The sequence below is a fragment of the Haliaeetus albicilla genome, chromosome 1 (assembly GCF_947461875.1).
Source record: "Haliaeetus albicilla chromosome 1, bHalAlb1.1, whole genome shotgun sequence".
Lineage (NCBI taxonomy): Eukaryota > Metazoa > Chordata > Aves > Accipitriformes > Accipitridae > Haliaeetus > Haliaeetus albicilla.
Window position 1 is genome coordinate 23,933,252 of NC_091483.1, and position 16,387 is coordinate 23,949,638.

The following is a 16,387-nucleotide window of genomic DNA, read 5'->3' on the forward strand; positions in this document are numbered from 1 at the left end:
CCCTGTCTGTAAGTCAACTGGAAGGGCACTCTCACAACTTCTCTGTATCTCTTCACATGTGGACCTCAATAAATGAGGATACCAGCCCTGTTTACTTGGCACGAGCCACTTAGGACCTGTAAATATAACTTAGCACGACTGCAAACCATTTGCAAAAGAAACTTGTAGTTCCTTCTCACACATTTCAGCATAGTAGGAGGGGGGCTTTGTATTCTAATGAATGTATACCATGGTTAGGTGTGTATATCTTGGTTAACGCCAGGTAGATACGTGAAAGACCCCAGATAAGACCACAGTTTGTTTCTCTTACTGTGCTCTGAATTGGACAGATGTATGCTAATTGTAGCCTGCAAGATGCAGATCTTTTAAGCAGGGTGTATTTGTCTGAGCATATGTGCTATTGCTGTTATGTATTTTCTGCCCCAGAAATATTTTGGCTGTGGCTCTTTGGATTGTACGCTGAGCCTGTCTGCTTCTGCCCACGTAGATACACCTGCTGAGACACAGTCCTGAGGCATATGCAATCACTTTGTCATTGTGTTCCTCCTCTGTCATCCTTTCTGGATGCTTTTGAAGACAAGATGCCAGGTCAGATGGACCTTTCATGTGATGCAGCGTGGTCACAGCCTTGTGCTCTGCTCCAGACCAGGCTGCCCACAGCTGTGCGCCAAACCTTTCGTGTGCTCACGAGCCTTTCCCTGACATCCTCACATTTTCATTTGTAAGGTTTAGCAGGGACGTAGTCTGGGTGTAACACGGGCTTTTAGTAGGAACACCAAAACATGAGCAGCCAGAATTAGACATTAATTTTTAAGCCTGCTTTTCTGTGGTAAGAAAGTCACCCTGCAGAGTACTGCAGAAAGGTCATCTTTTTGAGGCAGCTGTGTCCAGAAGAGGGTGGGAAATGCAAGGATTTGTGCTGGGAGGCAAAGGGGAGGCAGTAGAGGAGAAAACAGGAGGGTCCAGGATTTGGGAGCATAATCCAGATGTCTGTCTGTGCAGGGGGAAATCTGTCTGTCTGTCTTGGTATAGTGTGCAGTAGGTGGGGTTTCCCATGTGTGTTTCTGTACTAAGATATCCGTATGTATGATACACTATATAGGTGTTTGGAGGAGAAGAGACAGGGGAATATATTTTTTTAAAGGACTCTGCAAACAACTCAGATTGGTTTTCAAAAGTTTTCTTCTGCAATTGAATATTCGAAAAATGCTCTCACAATAAACATCTACCCATCTGTGATACTCGCTAGCAGCTTGTTTTAACTTTATGATGCTGGAGACAGACCTCTAATCTCAGCGGGTGCATTCTCACTGAAGAAATAGCCCTATAAAAGGTAATGGGTAATTAATATAATCAAAAATTCTTCAGTAATGGCTGGGGATATCAGATTTTGGTTCATATATCCTTTTGGGAACATGGAAATTAAGTTTTATACTTTGTGGCAAAAAAGGCTGATCTTTCTATTCTGAGTACTTTTACCTCAAAGTGTATATGCAACAGCAAATAATACACTTCCACAGTTTTATACTATTCTTACTGGAATTTAATTTCTTCCTTTACTTAAGGAAGGAAAATCTGAAACATCCTCAAAGTCTAACGAGATGCTAATGTGCTAGAAAGAGCCTTTGAATTAGTTTGTCTTAGTCAAAATATTGCAAATGTGTTAATTCTGAGACCTTCAATGACACTAAAAACACTCATTGACAAATGCCTCATTTTCTCTTAATAACACTTGCTTTAATGTTGCTGTAAATGACATCAACTTTGCCGTAATGATACAGCGTTAGCAGTTAAAATCTACCTTCAATGGTTATTTGTATTTTAAATTTCTCATTTTCATTTGATCCCATATGCTTTTGACAACCCTGGATTGATTTAAACTCAGGTGATTACAGAACTTTGAATTAAAGCAGAATTCCGGGTACATTACAAAGGTGAGGGAGCAGCTAGATTCTAGGCAACACCTGAGCTAATGTCTGTTTTCTAATTGAGTGATAGTCAGGCAGTTTGCAGTGCCAGCAAGTATGGTTAAATCAAATTGACTTTTAGTGTTAGACCAATGGTGCTAATAGGCTGGGTTCACTGTCTATGAAAGGATATGGAAAGACAAATACATTAGAAGCAAAGGTCATTCTTATCTTTTGCTTTTGGCAGCACAGACTTAACTGTACGAAGTTCGTTTCCCCTCCAAGAAATTATCGTTCTTCCAGTTTATCTCAAATGAGTTTGGTAATGAAAATCTAGAAGGATTTTTTCTTTCCACATCATTCTCCATAACTCAAGACTTATCACCCTCATACCTTGTTGTATTTGTTCCCTCCCCTCATGCTCAGATGGGAGCAGGGATTGTTTTCCTTTTTAGTTTTGCTTACAGCATCTAGCACAACAATGTCTTGATGTTTGCTTCAGGTACTAATGTAGCAACTAATAAGCAACAACAGATCCAAGTATGGGAAACAGGAGGAGGCTGTGAGCTGTCAGGGGGAACAGAGCACGTGGTAGGAAATATGGATCATTTCTTCCTTCAGCAGCCAACTGAAAGAGAAACAGGCATCCTGGTGAACTTGAAACACTGTTCCCCTGCTGAATTCATAAACTTTTTGCCAATGCTAAACAAATGGCCTTTTCACATAGCTGAATACCGTGGGCAGGGGAAGAGTTTTAATACTGCTTTCAGTGTTAAATGTCAGGTACTGAGGGCTGCAGAAGTCTTGGCCTATTGATTTGTGTGGGGCTTGCAGGCTACTTGGGGTTAAGTATGTGCCTATGTCTTGGCTCAGGATAGCAACCAGAGAGCTCTGAACACTCATGTAATGCAGATTAATAACAATGCTGGTAGCAGTTAGGGTACAGAATAACTATCTTCAGCGCAGTGGTAGCAGTGACAGCAGAGTAAAAATGCTGCATGTTTACAGCTGAAGGTTTGTGTCTGATGATGAGGCAGGATGAAATGAGTTGCATTTCAGGGAGGACTTCAGCAAAAGACAGCAACATCTTCTTATGCTAAGAAGTAAAAAAAAGATTTTGCCAGTAAATAGCAGGAACCTCTACCTATTGATCATGTCTGAGAGTCCTGCCAGCATTTTGACAATGTCTGATCTGTTGTGTTATGTACCTAGTGCTTCCTGCCCGCTAACAGGCTGCTGAGAGCTGTCTGGGCAGTGCTGTCCCCCCCAGTCACACATGCAGGAGGAGAAATTCTCCCGAGAGCCTGATCTGCTCAGGGGATCCATATAGAGTGTGCCTCAAATCCTGCCAGCACCCACAGGGTGGGGTAAGAAAGAAATCTCTTACCTCTGGCTTGGAGCATGCTGAATGTGATGGCCATGATTCACAACACATCACTCACTCCCTAAACTGCTGATTTACCCAGGTGCTTCTTTCCAGTCTCAAACTTCATGGTTTGCATTACTGGAGGGCACCCACGGAAGGAGCAGCTTCTGCATGCTTGGGTTTAATGAGCTGAGAACTGACAGGCGTCTGTGCATTGCTGCTGCGGCAGCCAGGAGAGGCTGTGTTGTGCTGCCTGTCGCTGTGTCTTTGAACAGTACAGAAATACAAGAACTGGGGAGAACAGATGCAAGAGGTCTGACGCTCAAGAGCAGGTAGGGCCAGACACTCGTGCGCTTTGTACCTTCAGTTATCGGCACATTCCTTGGAGCTGGCCAAAGCCATTTTCTAGGATGACTTTTGTTGGAAAAGGCTCTGTTTTGACATCTGAAAATTCTGTAGGAAGATATCCAACAGCTGAATTAAGACAGAGCACTTTTTTTTTTTTTAATAGTTTCATTTTACCCATCAATAGTACTGCCTATTTGTATTAGTTTGGATGATAAGTAATTTTTAAATGCAGCTGTTGTACTCTGCACTGTGAATTGCAGCGATTTTATCATGTTGCAAGGAAACATTTTGACACTATGAAAACTAAACTTTTTACTCAAGCATTTTTGACATCCTCAAAGGTGAAATTTTTCTACGGTCATTTCATGGTTTCACTATAGACCAGGTTCAAAATTCTGTTCCACAACACATTTTGAGTGTGCAACAAATTTTTCTCACTTGATTTAGGGAGGGCAGAATAACAAATGAACTGAACACCAGAAGTCTGGAGCTTCTTGCAAGTTGAAAATTCTGTGGTTTGCTTCCCTCTAATACCAAGAGAGAAAAGGTTAATCTGAAAGTACACAGAAATTCACATTTACAAAATCTGGTCTCCACAAGGCCGTGAAATCTTTAATTTGTTTATTTCTCCCAGAAGAATATAAATCACTGTTGCATTCCCCAAATGTTTGTGAGTTTATCAAAAGGAGCATTTATTCGGCATTCATTCCACTCTGTCATTAAATCCTCTGGATTATATGGCTGTTGTTGTCTTTTAAATTCCTGGTAAATATGTTGCTGACAACCAGCTGTTCTTTTCAATGCATCATAACCAAGCATCCTAGAGTAGATCATTAGTCTGCTTGCATCCATCTATTTCATTTATGTTGCTCAGGGAGATTACAATGGCCATCTGCAACTGTGGGCAGCTTTTGTTTTGGAGGAATGGCACCACCGAGGGCAGAGGAATGTGAGGGACAGGGCAGAGCTTCAAAGGCTATTAGCTCACTCGGAGTGGTAAGACTTGCTGAGAGCCTGGTAAAGGGACACTTTGGTGTCTCCGGTGACTTTGGCCCTTCTTGCCCTGGAGCTGTGCAGACTGGTGACACTATGAGAAGCCTCTTGGGGCTGGATCCCCAAGCAAAGCATGGGGAAATGTGTGACCCATGCACCACCTAGTTATCCCTGGGAGCCAGTGGGTCTCGGAGACCCTCTGCTCCGTCAGACCCTCTGCTTCCTCCTGGCCCTTGGACAGTGAGCCCATGCTAGTGGCAAACTCCATTGCATCAGCTGGGGGTGAGGAGAGAGGCAGCCTGTTTCTCACGCGTTTCTCTCCCACATCCATCCCATGGATGGAGCAACCTGGACACTGGCCCCATGTCTACATTTCCGTTTCAAGTATAAGGGTAGTCCATTTTCAAAGCAAAAATTTGGGTGTACAGTAAGTTTCAGTTATGGTACAGTCTTTTTCCCCTCATACTCTTACCCCATGTTACATTTGTTAAAGAAAAGGTCAGAGCTTTCCAGCTACATTTGTTTCCCCCTTGACAGCATGCTGAATCTTCCTGCTGCTGCTTTTGACTTCTTTTCAGTGGTCTGAAGCATCAGGTTTGGTTCACTCGCAGTTCAAGCTGTGTCAGACTCCCATGTACAGAGCAGTCAGAGGACGTCTCTGCTGGGGAAATCAAACACTATGTTTTCCAGTTTGCAGTGTTCAGCCCAGCTGGATCTTTCTCTGAAAACAAGGGAATGCTGTCCCTTCCACTTGTAATTTGCAGTAATTAGCAATGAAGTGATGCTTGGTTTGAGGGAAAGAAGCCCTGTAACTCGTTCCTAAAAAGGAGATTTGAAGAGGGGGGGCCCCACTGGGAAGTAGTACATTTTGATTCCTGGTGTAAACATAAATATTCAACACTTTATGTAAATCAAAAATTGGAAGGAAAAAAGCCCAGTGATTTTGGATTGATTGAACTTTTTCTCTTGTAGCTTATGCTGAAATGCTTAGTATTTCAGCTCTGTGTGAAATGCAAGCAAACTGATAGATTAGTTGTATTAATTAGAAAAAAGGGGAAGAAAAATTACCAAAAAAATCCTAGATGAGACACTTTACTTTCAAAGAACAGATGGCTTTCATTTCTTGGGGCTGTAGAGTATTTTGCTGCAACATAACGGCATGTAGTATATCCTCTGGGGATGAAGGAAATTGAGACGGAGAGAAAACATTGCAGGGAAATTCATTAGAAGCTCTAGAAGTAATAGAAATACCAGGCATGATTTTTGGTGCCACTAACCTTTGTTGGCTTTAACTGGCAAGTCTTACAGGGCTTGCCTGAGATCAAGGCGTCAGGACCCCTACTTGCCCTGAGTTTTCAATCCTTCTCCCCATCAGGACAGCAGCAGGAGAAGTCCCATCTGCAGATATTTCTTGTGGCAAAGGACATTTTTTGTGTTTTCTCTACCAGCTTGCCTGGCTTAACCTTTTGACCATCCTTCAGCTTGCCTCTTAATGTGACCGTTTTATCGACAATTGCAGTTAAAATGGCAGTCAGTTTAGCCAGTCCTGTCTGCTGCTGCTTGAAATTTTTATGTATCATGACCTTGTTTGTGCCCTTAATTTCTGCTGGAGATGCTCATCTACTTGCACTGTAACCAACGAATCATTTTTATTTTCTCTGCTGAATGTGGGGGGGAAACATAGTTTCTCCCCCCACTCCTTAACTCCAATAAGAAAACTCCTGCAGTTTTTCTCTCTTTGTAACTGCCTATTGATTGTGTATGTCAACCATACATTTGTGGGTGCTGAAGGATTTGATTTTATTTCTGTTTGCTCAATGGTATCTGAAAAGTGACTGCTTGAAGGGCTGCGGAGAAGTGAGGATCTTGTCAACATGTTTTATAATGCGTTATTCGCCTATAATTACAACACGACAATGTGATTACATGAGGTATTTCCTTTTGCTTGCTTAGATATTCCTTTTGGATGATATATGCATCTGCAGTCCCAAAGCTCCAGAACTGCAGTAGGCAAGATTGCCCCATATTGCCTGTTGCACGTGCCCAGATTTAGTGCTTTTATACAAATGGTTTGACAGTAAATAAAAGTAGTCATTTTTCTAAGTGTTTGATGGCAACGGCTCCTGTGCTCGCTTCTGTTGGTCTGGACAGTCCTTTGCCACTGAGAGCAAGTCAGATGTGTGCCTTAATGAAGCTTGGGCTGGGAAGGACCACAAGAGTTGCCTAAGGGATGAGAAGCAAACATCTTGCTCAAGGATGAAAAGCTGTTTGGTGGACTGCTTATTTAGATGGCTAAGCCCATCTTGCATCTGGCTTCAGCATCCTGGCCTTGCACCTGCAGCACATCTCCTAGCACAGCTGTGGCCAGCTTGTGACACTTCAGCTCTCGAGCAGTTCAAAGAGGACTTGTGCGCTGAAACTGCTGGCCAAGGCCATGGTCCATGGGCAAAGGAACTCTGAGAGGGAGAAGCAGTGGCTGAGATGGGCTTTGGTCCACTGTGGACTTAGGCTCATCAGCACTGGAGCAGGGCAGTCTGTGGAGACTGTTATCTCCTATCTGTGAATGACTCCTGAACTCTCTCTGTGAAGCTCACACACTTTGACGCACTCAGTCAAAGCCTTGTGTCTGACCTAAGGATTTGGTATTGCAGTTTGTAAGGGCAGGAAAATTTGCCACCACTTCTCTGGTAGGAACTCAGTTTCCCTGAGAAAAAAATGAAGACAAGTAGCTATATATAATAACAAGGCATGCAGTAATTCCCTGTGTAACTTGCGTTAATCTGTGCAAGCCTGTCATGCTTATAGTGTGTGAGTGAGAATTATTCTAAAATGTGTATTTCCAAACCAAGTGCACAAATGTCTGAGGTACAGCTTCCAGCAAATATTTGCATGTGATCAAAATAGATTACCTGTTTATTTAATTTCAGATCCATAATCAAGATCAGCATTGCCTTTATTAGATTGCAGTAAATCTTTATTGCACTGCTGTCTCCTGGGATAGGTGCCCAAGGCACTGAGACCCTGCGTAGGCGCCAGCTCTCAGATTGCTGCAGCCCTGTTCACTTTGTTTCTGTATCCATATAAGCAAAATATCCATCTTCCTTTTACCTGCTAGGGCCCTCTGAATAAGAAAACATGTCAAACATGTACATGAGAGTGTTGCAGCTTCTATTGTTACAGATTTATGGCTTAATAGTAAGATACTGTTGCAAACCTGAAAGAATTATACGTATATTTTTGCAGAAAGAAGTCCCTGAATAGCTTCAACCATGCAGAGGTTAGAAACAAAGGAAGCAAGGACAGTCATTTTGAAGTTAGGGCTCAGGTACTGCAGAGTATTGCAATTCACCGCTTCGAGATTTAGCTCTGTGTTCTGCAACTGGATTAAGGTGGGATGTTTAGCAAGACGCTGAACATGGCATTGTGCTTCACATGGCTATTGGAAGGATAACTATAAATGGCAGCAAAGTAATCACGTATGTGTGGGGCAACAGGGCTGAAATTCGTTAACAGTGTACAAACAGATTCCTCATCCTTAATGTTTTGAAATCAACAGCTGTTTTTCCTGTGACATCAGTGGCTATATCAAAGCTCTAATAGGTAAGTAATTAAGAGTTAGAATGAAAGTCCAAATGCAAAGCACCTTCTGCAAAGAGATGATGTAAAGCAGAGGGTGGAAGAATACAGTGTTTGTATATGTGACAAATATTCCCTGTTGGCTTAAGAATAGGTACTTTGTTTTTCATTAGATACAATATTGGAGATGTGTCATCTTTAATCCATTTCTGTCAAGCTCAGTTGTCAGAAAGAGTGAAATTTCTTTCCAAAAAGACATAGCTGCTAATCCCTAAAAGCAGACTGCGACCACATTCTGGTCCTTCCAACTCTCTAATCAATGTATCCTTCTGCAAGGATGCCCTTGAACCTGGGAAATGGCCTCATATTATTAGTAGAAGTGAAAAAAAGTACCTTTTTTTCTATTCTTGCCTTGAGGAGAGGGACACCTTTATAAATATTTGTTTGGTTTGTAACTTAGTGTCACAGTGCTTCCCCAGTCAACTGAAAACTCATCAACTTTTCAGTATGAATAAGAGGAAAATAAAGTTTGATGCGGTCTGTTTTCTTTGGAGCCTGTCCTGCAGTGCTTTAAAAGAGCCCCCAAATGGTGAAACATGTAATTTTAAAACAAAAGCCTTCCTTATTGAGTATGGCTGGGTACTCGGAAGAAAAGGGATCACTGGTAGAGCTATATTATTTTTCACAGGAATAATACTGTGTATTAGGAGGAAGCTGGCTAACAATCAGATTTCTTTGACAAAAGATGTAAAGTTTGCTTTTTGAAATAAGGAATTCATTAGTAGTATTGAATATTCTTATCATATTTCTTTTAACTATCAATGATTTCCTCTTACTTGGTTCCTCAGTCTTCAAAGGCTTTAGAAGTTAGATAAAAGCAGGTATACGTTAGAAGCCTGGGTATTGTGGAGGTGTTAATATGTGGTAGGGTTTTTTTAATCTAAGCGCACGTATTTCAGGACCCATTAACTTGACTTTTGCTTTGGTAAAGGGGTTTTAGATTGACTATTATAATGCAAGGAAATTCAGTGTGCATTATTTCAGTCACACAGTGACTGACACTCCTCACCTGGACAACTGCTTGTCCAGTCAGACAAGGTGGGCAAGGGAAAGTTTTCTCAGATATCCTCACAGGGCAGAGCCACATGAGAGCCAGTCTCTGGTGTGCTAGACAAATAAATAAGCAAACACTGGGACCATGATAAAGGCCGAGGATAGCTCGGCTCTTGGTTCCGATACCTGCAGAGAGAGTTGTATGTTTGAGTCACATATGGCTGAGGATATGCAGAGACCATTAAAATAAACATTCTTCTGTGGTGCTAAACATGTATGATGTGAAAATTGCCTTTAATCGTAGCTATACAGCAGCCTTTATACACTCATCTGTGATAAACCAGGCTTTTCATAATAAAGTATTATTCATGTAGATACTAATCTGTGTGCAGTGACAGCCCAACACTTCATTTACGTTTATCTGTGGAACACTGGAACAGGCATACAGTGCATTTCTCTAAAAGCTTTCATGAATGTTAATGACAGGGCATATTGCTTGAACACAAAACTTGTGCCTAGGAAAATACGGAAAAGGGAAGCCAATAAAGCATCATGTGGAAAATATTAGCTTGCTGGAAAACTCTTTACGGTTTGAATTAATTTTTAGTTCAGCAGCACTTGTTAAAACTATAAATAGATAAATAGTCTCTTGCTTTCCTACAGCTTTCTTCCTCTTATAGTGTGCTTTAGAAGTCTTCACATTCAGTGATTTTTATTTTATTGTATTTAGCTATCACTGCAGGCTCTCTTTCAGAGAACTACTTTGATATCAGGCTGCTTTATCTCAGTTCCTAGTGTGATAAAAGCCAATTTAGAGTCACTTTCTTTATACAAAACAATGGAAAGTACAAGATATTTTGATGATAATAGCATCTTTAAAAAAGGATGACCATCTGCCTTTACTCACTTCTGCTTTCAGTGTCCTTTCAAGCTCTACTTTCCCTATGGAAAGATGAAATCATTGAGATCATTTTCAGTCCTGTCAGCTGCAAAGATGCGGTAACTGTCCTATAAGGCAAGCATATGGCTGGGGTTTAAGGGCTTTTTCAAACTGAGGTTCCAAATACAGGCTGCCAAGTTGTGTACAGGAGCATCTGCCACTTTGGTTCCCCATCACAACGCCTCCCAGCACCACCAGGAAGCCTGAGCTGGTGCCTGCTCTTTTCCAGGCTGGCGTTTCATGGCAAGAGCAGGCCACAAAATTGCAGAGCTGCACATATGAAGGCTTAGCTTTAGGCCTCTGAATTTGAAAGTCTTGGGAATACTTTGGGAAAGATGGGACTCGCCCGCCTGAAAGATCACAGCAGAAACCCAGCTGCAAGCTGCAGGGTGAACACGGAGGGACCTGGGTGTTAAGCAGTCTCTCCAGGTGGGCCAGGAAGCATTTATTTTGAGACACGCGTCGAGCCCACAGGCCGAGCACTGCCGTTCGCACAGTCCTTGTGGGCAGGCCAGGAAGGACCCATTGGCACTTCCGATTTATCTTTACACAGCCCCTGCCAAAACTGTTGTCTAGTAGGCCCAGTGCCTCTGTATCTTGGTTATTTGTGGTCCCCTGGCTCAGACGGCTTAGTTTCTGAGGAGCATTGAACAGGAATCACCCCTATACCTGGGGGCCTAGCTGTGCCAGTGACCGCACCGGCTCCTCATATCTCACCTGAATGCATCTCCAACTTCAACCACTCGATTCTTCTGCTGTACGGTGCTGCTGCCTCCTGCCTCTTCTGACAAATGCCGTAATTTGTCTCTGTGAGCTGTTAGGAAAGCTTTGGGGCTGACAGAAGCCACAGGGCAGCTCGGGCTGGCCCTGGGAGCGAAGGCAAGGGCAGGGCACCGCTGGGACTGGATTCACTGCCCTGCAGCCTGTCATCTTTCCAGATGCAAAAACTGAGGAGAACGGCATCAGAAAGGGATTTCGCTCAAAGGGACAAATTGGATTTTCTTGCAAGTAGTGGATTTCATGGCCCTCATGCAGAAGCGGGATTGCAAAATGTAATTCATATTGTCCTGATTATTTTCCCTTTTCCATGGACACCACTGCGTCCAGTGCACTGGAATGGTGACATCCTCAGCAATGCCTGTGAAGCGGCTCCGTATTAAGAGTGGCCAAAGTGGGGAGCAACTACCCGAGCTGCATCTGATGGCTCATACTGCAGGTTGACTCCTTCCCTTTGACCTTGAAACATGATGAAATTCTGGTAGTAGTGTGGCCTTGCCCCTGCCTTCCTTCTACTGATGGCTCTGAAAAAGTTAGGTCTATGCTTAAGAGAAAATATTGCCAAAGGAATTTACAGTTAACCATTTACTTCCTCAGCAGCCCCTAATACAAGAAATACCAGTATATTTAGAGCTCAGTAAGGCATTTTTTTCCCCAGGTAATCACCACAGTCATGACAAACTTTCCCATGAAAATGTTTGTGTGGAGGCAACTGTTTTGATTCAAAAGGTGCATTATACTTGTGGGTAAAATCACTGTCTATCACAACTTTTTATATAGTGATACTTACTTTTTGCCTGGGTTTTTTTGTTTGCTTGGGGTTTTTTGTAGGTTTTTTCTTTTTGTTTTCTTTTTTTTTTTCCAAAATCAAGGCCCTCAAAACACTTATCAAAACAAAGACTGACCATTTGTATATACTTTTTGTTTTAAAGCAAAATATGTCGCCCATGCCAGGAAGTTAACTTACCTGCTCTAGCCACATGGAACTTGCCCTGAAATCAGACAGGACAGAGTAATACAGAAAGATCTGTGAAGGTGCAGGAATTTGGATTTATTGCTATTTGTGAAGCCATTTAACACTGTTCAGAGCAATTTTAGCTGGTCAACACCTCATTGGTGAATCTCAAAATATCTGTCACTTTTATCTGAGCCAGCCTTCTGTGACATATCTTCATTTGTTCTTACCTAGTGTTTGCTCTTACCCCTGCTTTAAAACTTTAGTCATTTACTACAGGAGACAAAACCCTTCTCCCCACCCCCCCGCTCCATGTGCTGAATGACCAACTAATAAGCAGGGAGGTAAACAATTCCCGAAGTACTTCCTTTGCCTAAGCTAACTTTTGAATAGGAACCCTGCTCATAGCAATTGGAATCACTCTGGAAACAAGACTTGAACAGACTTAAAGCTGCAGCCATTGTAATCAAGAGATTAACAGGTAAAGAAGTCATTTTGGCAAGTTACCCTCCCACATGAACTATTTTAAACTTGAAGATTGCTCAAATGAGACTTTTAATAAACATGAAATGAAAACAATCCTAGTAGCTGGATTAAAAAAAAAACAGTCAACAGTCTTGACTCATGAATCTATCACTGGCTGGAAAAAAACGGGTTTCAAAAATATTGTTGCTAGGTATAAGTGACTAAAGAGTACAGAAAATAATTTTTCAAAAACAGGTCTTCATAGCAATCTGGGTTAGAGGACTGGATGTTCACTGTCACTCGAGTTTTCCATTGACAGGAATAAAAAATTCTAGGTGTTCACAGGTTACAAGTTAAAAAACTACAGAAAGTGATTTATTTATATTACCAAGACGAAATTGAGTTACAGTGGCTAATAGGATAAGTGTTGCAAGTTAGACATTAGAAGAGGGATATGAACCCGATTTACTGGGCAAATTAACTTTGTTAGAAGACTTGAGCTGGTGCAAAGATAACAGCGCCTTTAGGAGACTAACTGCCTGCCTTGCTTGTGTACTCCGGTGTTTCTCTAATGATTAAAGTTCTTTAGGCAAGATTTTTCACCAGCCTAAGGGAGCCAAAAGACACCGATAAATGTGCAACAGAAATAGAATGAAAACTGGACTTAATGCCCTAACGCTCCATATCTTAATACTTCCTGAAGCAGTTCTGGTTCTTTTGCTCTCTGTAACCAAAATTGTGCTTCTGCCTGACATGTATACCACTGATTTGCAAATGGAGCCAAATAAGTGTTTTCAGGACTTGAAATAACAAGCCCAGAGAATCCCTTAAAAAATAATGTCCTGGAAAGCAAAGTAATAGATAGTAACCAAAGTGAAGGGGAGCTGAAGCCTTTCAGCACTGTCCAGCTGAGGCAGTTCAGATAGGGACTGAAATGCATTTGGCAGGATCCCTATCCTTTTCGATAATGAGCTGTACTCTGGTTCACCTTGTGCCCAAGGATTTCACAGTGCTTGATACAAGTAAGGTGAATGGTGTTTGATGCAGCTGGGCACTGAACAAGGGAATCTTAACATGCTTGTTAGTCCAGAAAAGTCTTCTGCTATTTCCAGAACTGTTCAATGTAAGAAAGGAGGGTGGACTTAAATGATGTTCCCAAGGTCATGCTGCAAATTAGTAGCAAGATGGGAAACACCTCACAAACAGTCCCCTCCTGGGATCATGGGGCTGATCTGCCTACCTGAAAATAAAAGAAAGGCAGACCTCTCTGCAGTGATCAATTTAAGCCAATTTGTATTGAATAATTTGCTATGAGATTCAATTTAAAAAAAAAAAGAAAGAAAGAAAAACCTTGCAAAGCTAGACTAAACTGTGTTAACAGTGTAGCAGTCATTCTTTGATGTGATGCTTCAGAGGAGCTGAGGCAGAACGTGCTGTTTCTGTGCAGTTTAATAAAAATAAGGCTGTGAAACATCTTCTGATGCAAAGAATCCAAGGCTCTCATCAACATCTAACACTGAACCTTAAAATCACCAGACCTGAATGCATGCAGATGAGCTGTATTTGTTAATTTTAACAGCATCTGTGCCCATTTACACCAGCTAAATATCTAGCCTAACATTCAATATAAGCAATTTTCTTGTCCCTTCCCAATTAGCTCCATTACAGAAAATCTAATTAAATCATATCTTTTAGTAGGAACCAAGGCTTCAAGAGCTACATTTTTTCACTTAATTAAAAGCTCTTCATCTTGAACTGTTAATTTTCTGAAAAAGATATCCAATAGTTCTTCCTCTGATCCACTTTGGTTACTGAATGAAATGGCTCATTTGCTCTGAGTTAGCTCTTGAACTGTACACATAGGCTCCAACTCTTGTGAAGAGCTTAGAAGATGATAGGAATCATAGCTGCTTTTCTCCGCACCTCTGGATAAAATCTCTTCAGGTACAGCTTGTGTTTCTTTTGGGCCCAGAGAGACATCTGGATGACCATCAGGAAAGCAAAAATTCCAACTACCAAGGAAAAAGAGGAAAAGAAAAAAGGATCACGTGTTTTCTTTCAGTGTGTGTTTCTGTGAATACAAGAGGGTTCATGGAAAAGTCTGTAGTCTCTTCTGTGGGCAGAGACAAGTTAACTTTGCCCTTGCTCTCAGCCTTGCAGTTGCTGATATACCATAGCCTGAGGCTCATCCTCCACATCAGAATTCACACAGATGATGTTCACATCTCTTGGACGCGCCCTGTATCACCTATGACTTTGCCATAAATCACAAGGCCTCCTTGGGCATGGTGCTGTCTCAGCACAGAATTACCCACGGCCTCTCTCAAATATTTTTCTGGTTTGCTTTTGGCCTATAACACTTCTTTGTTTTTACCTCTGGCTCCCAACCATAACAGGGAGCTGGGCTGAACTTCCTGTTGCATGGAGCGACAACTTGGCCCTGGAGCAAGTAGGCAATAGGTGCACAAATAGATGTAGCTGCCTGGCAGCAAGGTCTCACAAAGCCTAACAGCTATAGATGCCCAGGCCCCTGCTGCAGTTGTCAGGAGCCAGTAAGTGGTCTCTCAGGTACCTCTCCCTTCGGGCTGAGTGGCACTGAATGGGGAATGCTTTTACAGGTGCTTTTTGCAAATTCATTGTCCTTTCTTCCTTAAAATGAGCTAATGGATCACAAACATTCATTTGGCATCTGGTCAAGTTATCTTTGGGACAGTTACAGCAAGGATGAGTGTGCTGCATATGTTGCTGCTCCCTGCCCTCCTCAACGCAGCCCTACAATGCCCTCAAACTTTCAGGTCATTTCCATACCAGAGCCTAATGCACAAAAAATGTTATATCTTTTGTAAAAAAATGAAAAGTTTGATTTTTGCATGAAGCAGGTTAATCCGCTTTTGAAATTCCTTTCTTTTTCATTTGTAAACCATGTGGGGCTACTTTTTGCAAGTAGCTTTTATAGGTTTCTATTTTGGAATAGAAAAATAATTAAAAAGTTAATATTTTGGAGACCTCAGTCCCAGGGACCATATTGTATGGGTATTTAGGTCTCTAAGGATGCAGGAAAGTACTGAGCAAGAGTTGTGAATGCTACTAAGCAGGCTTCTGTTACAAGCTGGTTGCCTGATATAAGCAAACAGGGAAATGCTACCAGGAACATGTGTCTTTCCTCTTTTGAAATACTAAGTTCATCTGTTTTCTTCTCCCTATTAGAAGTATTATTCCAGGTTTACAATACAAAGAAATTTTCCTATATCAAAAATGATTGACTGTAAATGAAGAATACTGACTTTTTTTTTTCCCCCTAAATTTCAATGTCTGCTTTCACTGGGGAAACAGAAGAAAAAACAATATTTCACAAAAAGCAGAGAGCTGGTTTTGATCAAAAGAAGGTGTTGCAGTAGTGTTCATGCTCTCTGCAGCTTTCTGAGGGTAGGACTTTGAAAGTTTATACAATCATGCCACAAGGGGGATTCGATGGCAATATTTCATATGCTATAAATTTTTTGGCAAATTTTATATTTTCAGAATTTACGTCCATTATTTAGAGGCTATCTTCATTCTGTTTCAAACCTACCTGGCAGGGTTTGTGTCATCACTGTGAAACTAATCCAAGACCCAACCTGTTGCAAAGAAAAAAGCACTGTTAATCTGTTAATTGTATACTTTATGTAAAGCAAAAGGACAAGTTTTCGAAAGCTCTTCCTGGAAGAAGAGCATGATACTTGTACTGGAAATGGAAGAGGAAAAATAGCTAGAAAGGAAACCTGCAGTGTGCTGGATGGGGTGAGGAGATAGGTGGTAAATCCTTGGATCACTGGGAAGTCTGTAGTGGAGGGCAATATACACAAGAGTCATGATATTGATGCGAGGGAAAAGAAGGGTCTGGTGGCAAAACATTTGTGGGAGCAAGGAGACTCTGACGTACAGAACATAATGATTGATGAGCAGAGGGAACTGCGTGGAGGCATTGCAGATTTTCTGCAGGCAAAAGCTGTGACACAGTTAACCAC

General features: G+C 41.7%; 1 protein-coding gene across 7 annotated transcripts in view; it reads right to left on the reverse strand.

The window, feature by feature from the left end:
- Positions 1-9,518: 9,518 nt before the first annotated feature.
- Positions 9,519-16,387, reverse strand: part of TECRL (trans-2,3-enoyl-CoA reductase like) — a 69,241-nt gene continuing 62,372 nt past the window's right edge. For 4 of the 7 annotated variants that reach the window (XM_069782128.1, XM_069782143.1, XM_069782093.1 and 1 more), the window contains 4 exons: positions 15,952-15,997; positions 14,304-14,392; positions 11,928-11,952; positions 9,519-11,484 (listed from right to left, as the gene is read on the reverse strand). In XM_069782128.1, the coding sequence (XP_069638229.1) occupies positions 11,366-11,484; positions 11,928-11,952; positions 14,304-14,392; positions 15,952-15,997 (279 nt within the window). In that variant the 3' untranslated portion in view covers positions 9,519-11,365. Of the gene's footprint in view, positions 11,485-11,927; positions 11,953-11,990; positions 14,393-15,951; positions 15,998-16,387 lie in introns of those variants that run through there. The other 3 variants (XM_069782112.1, XM_069782133.1, XM_069782104.1) reach the window with 3 other exon arrangements.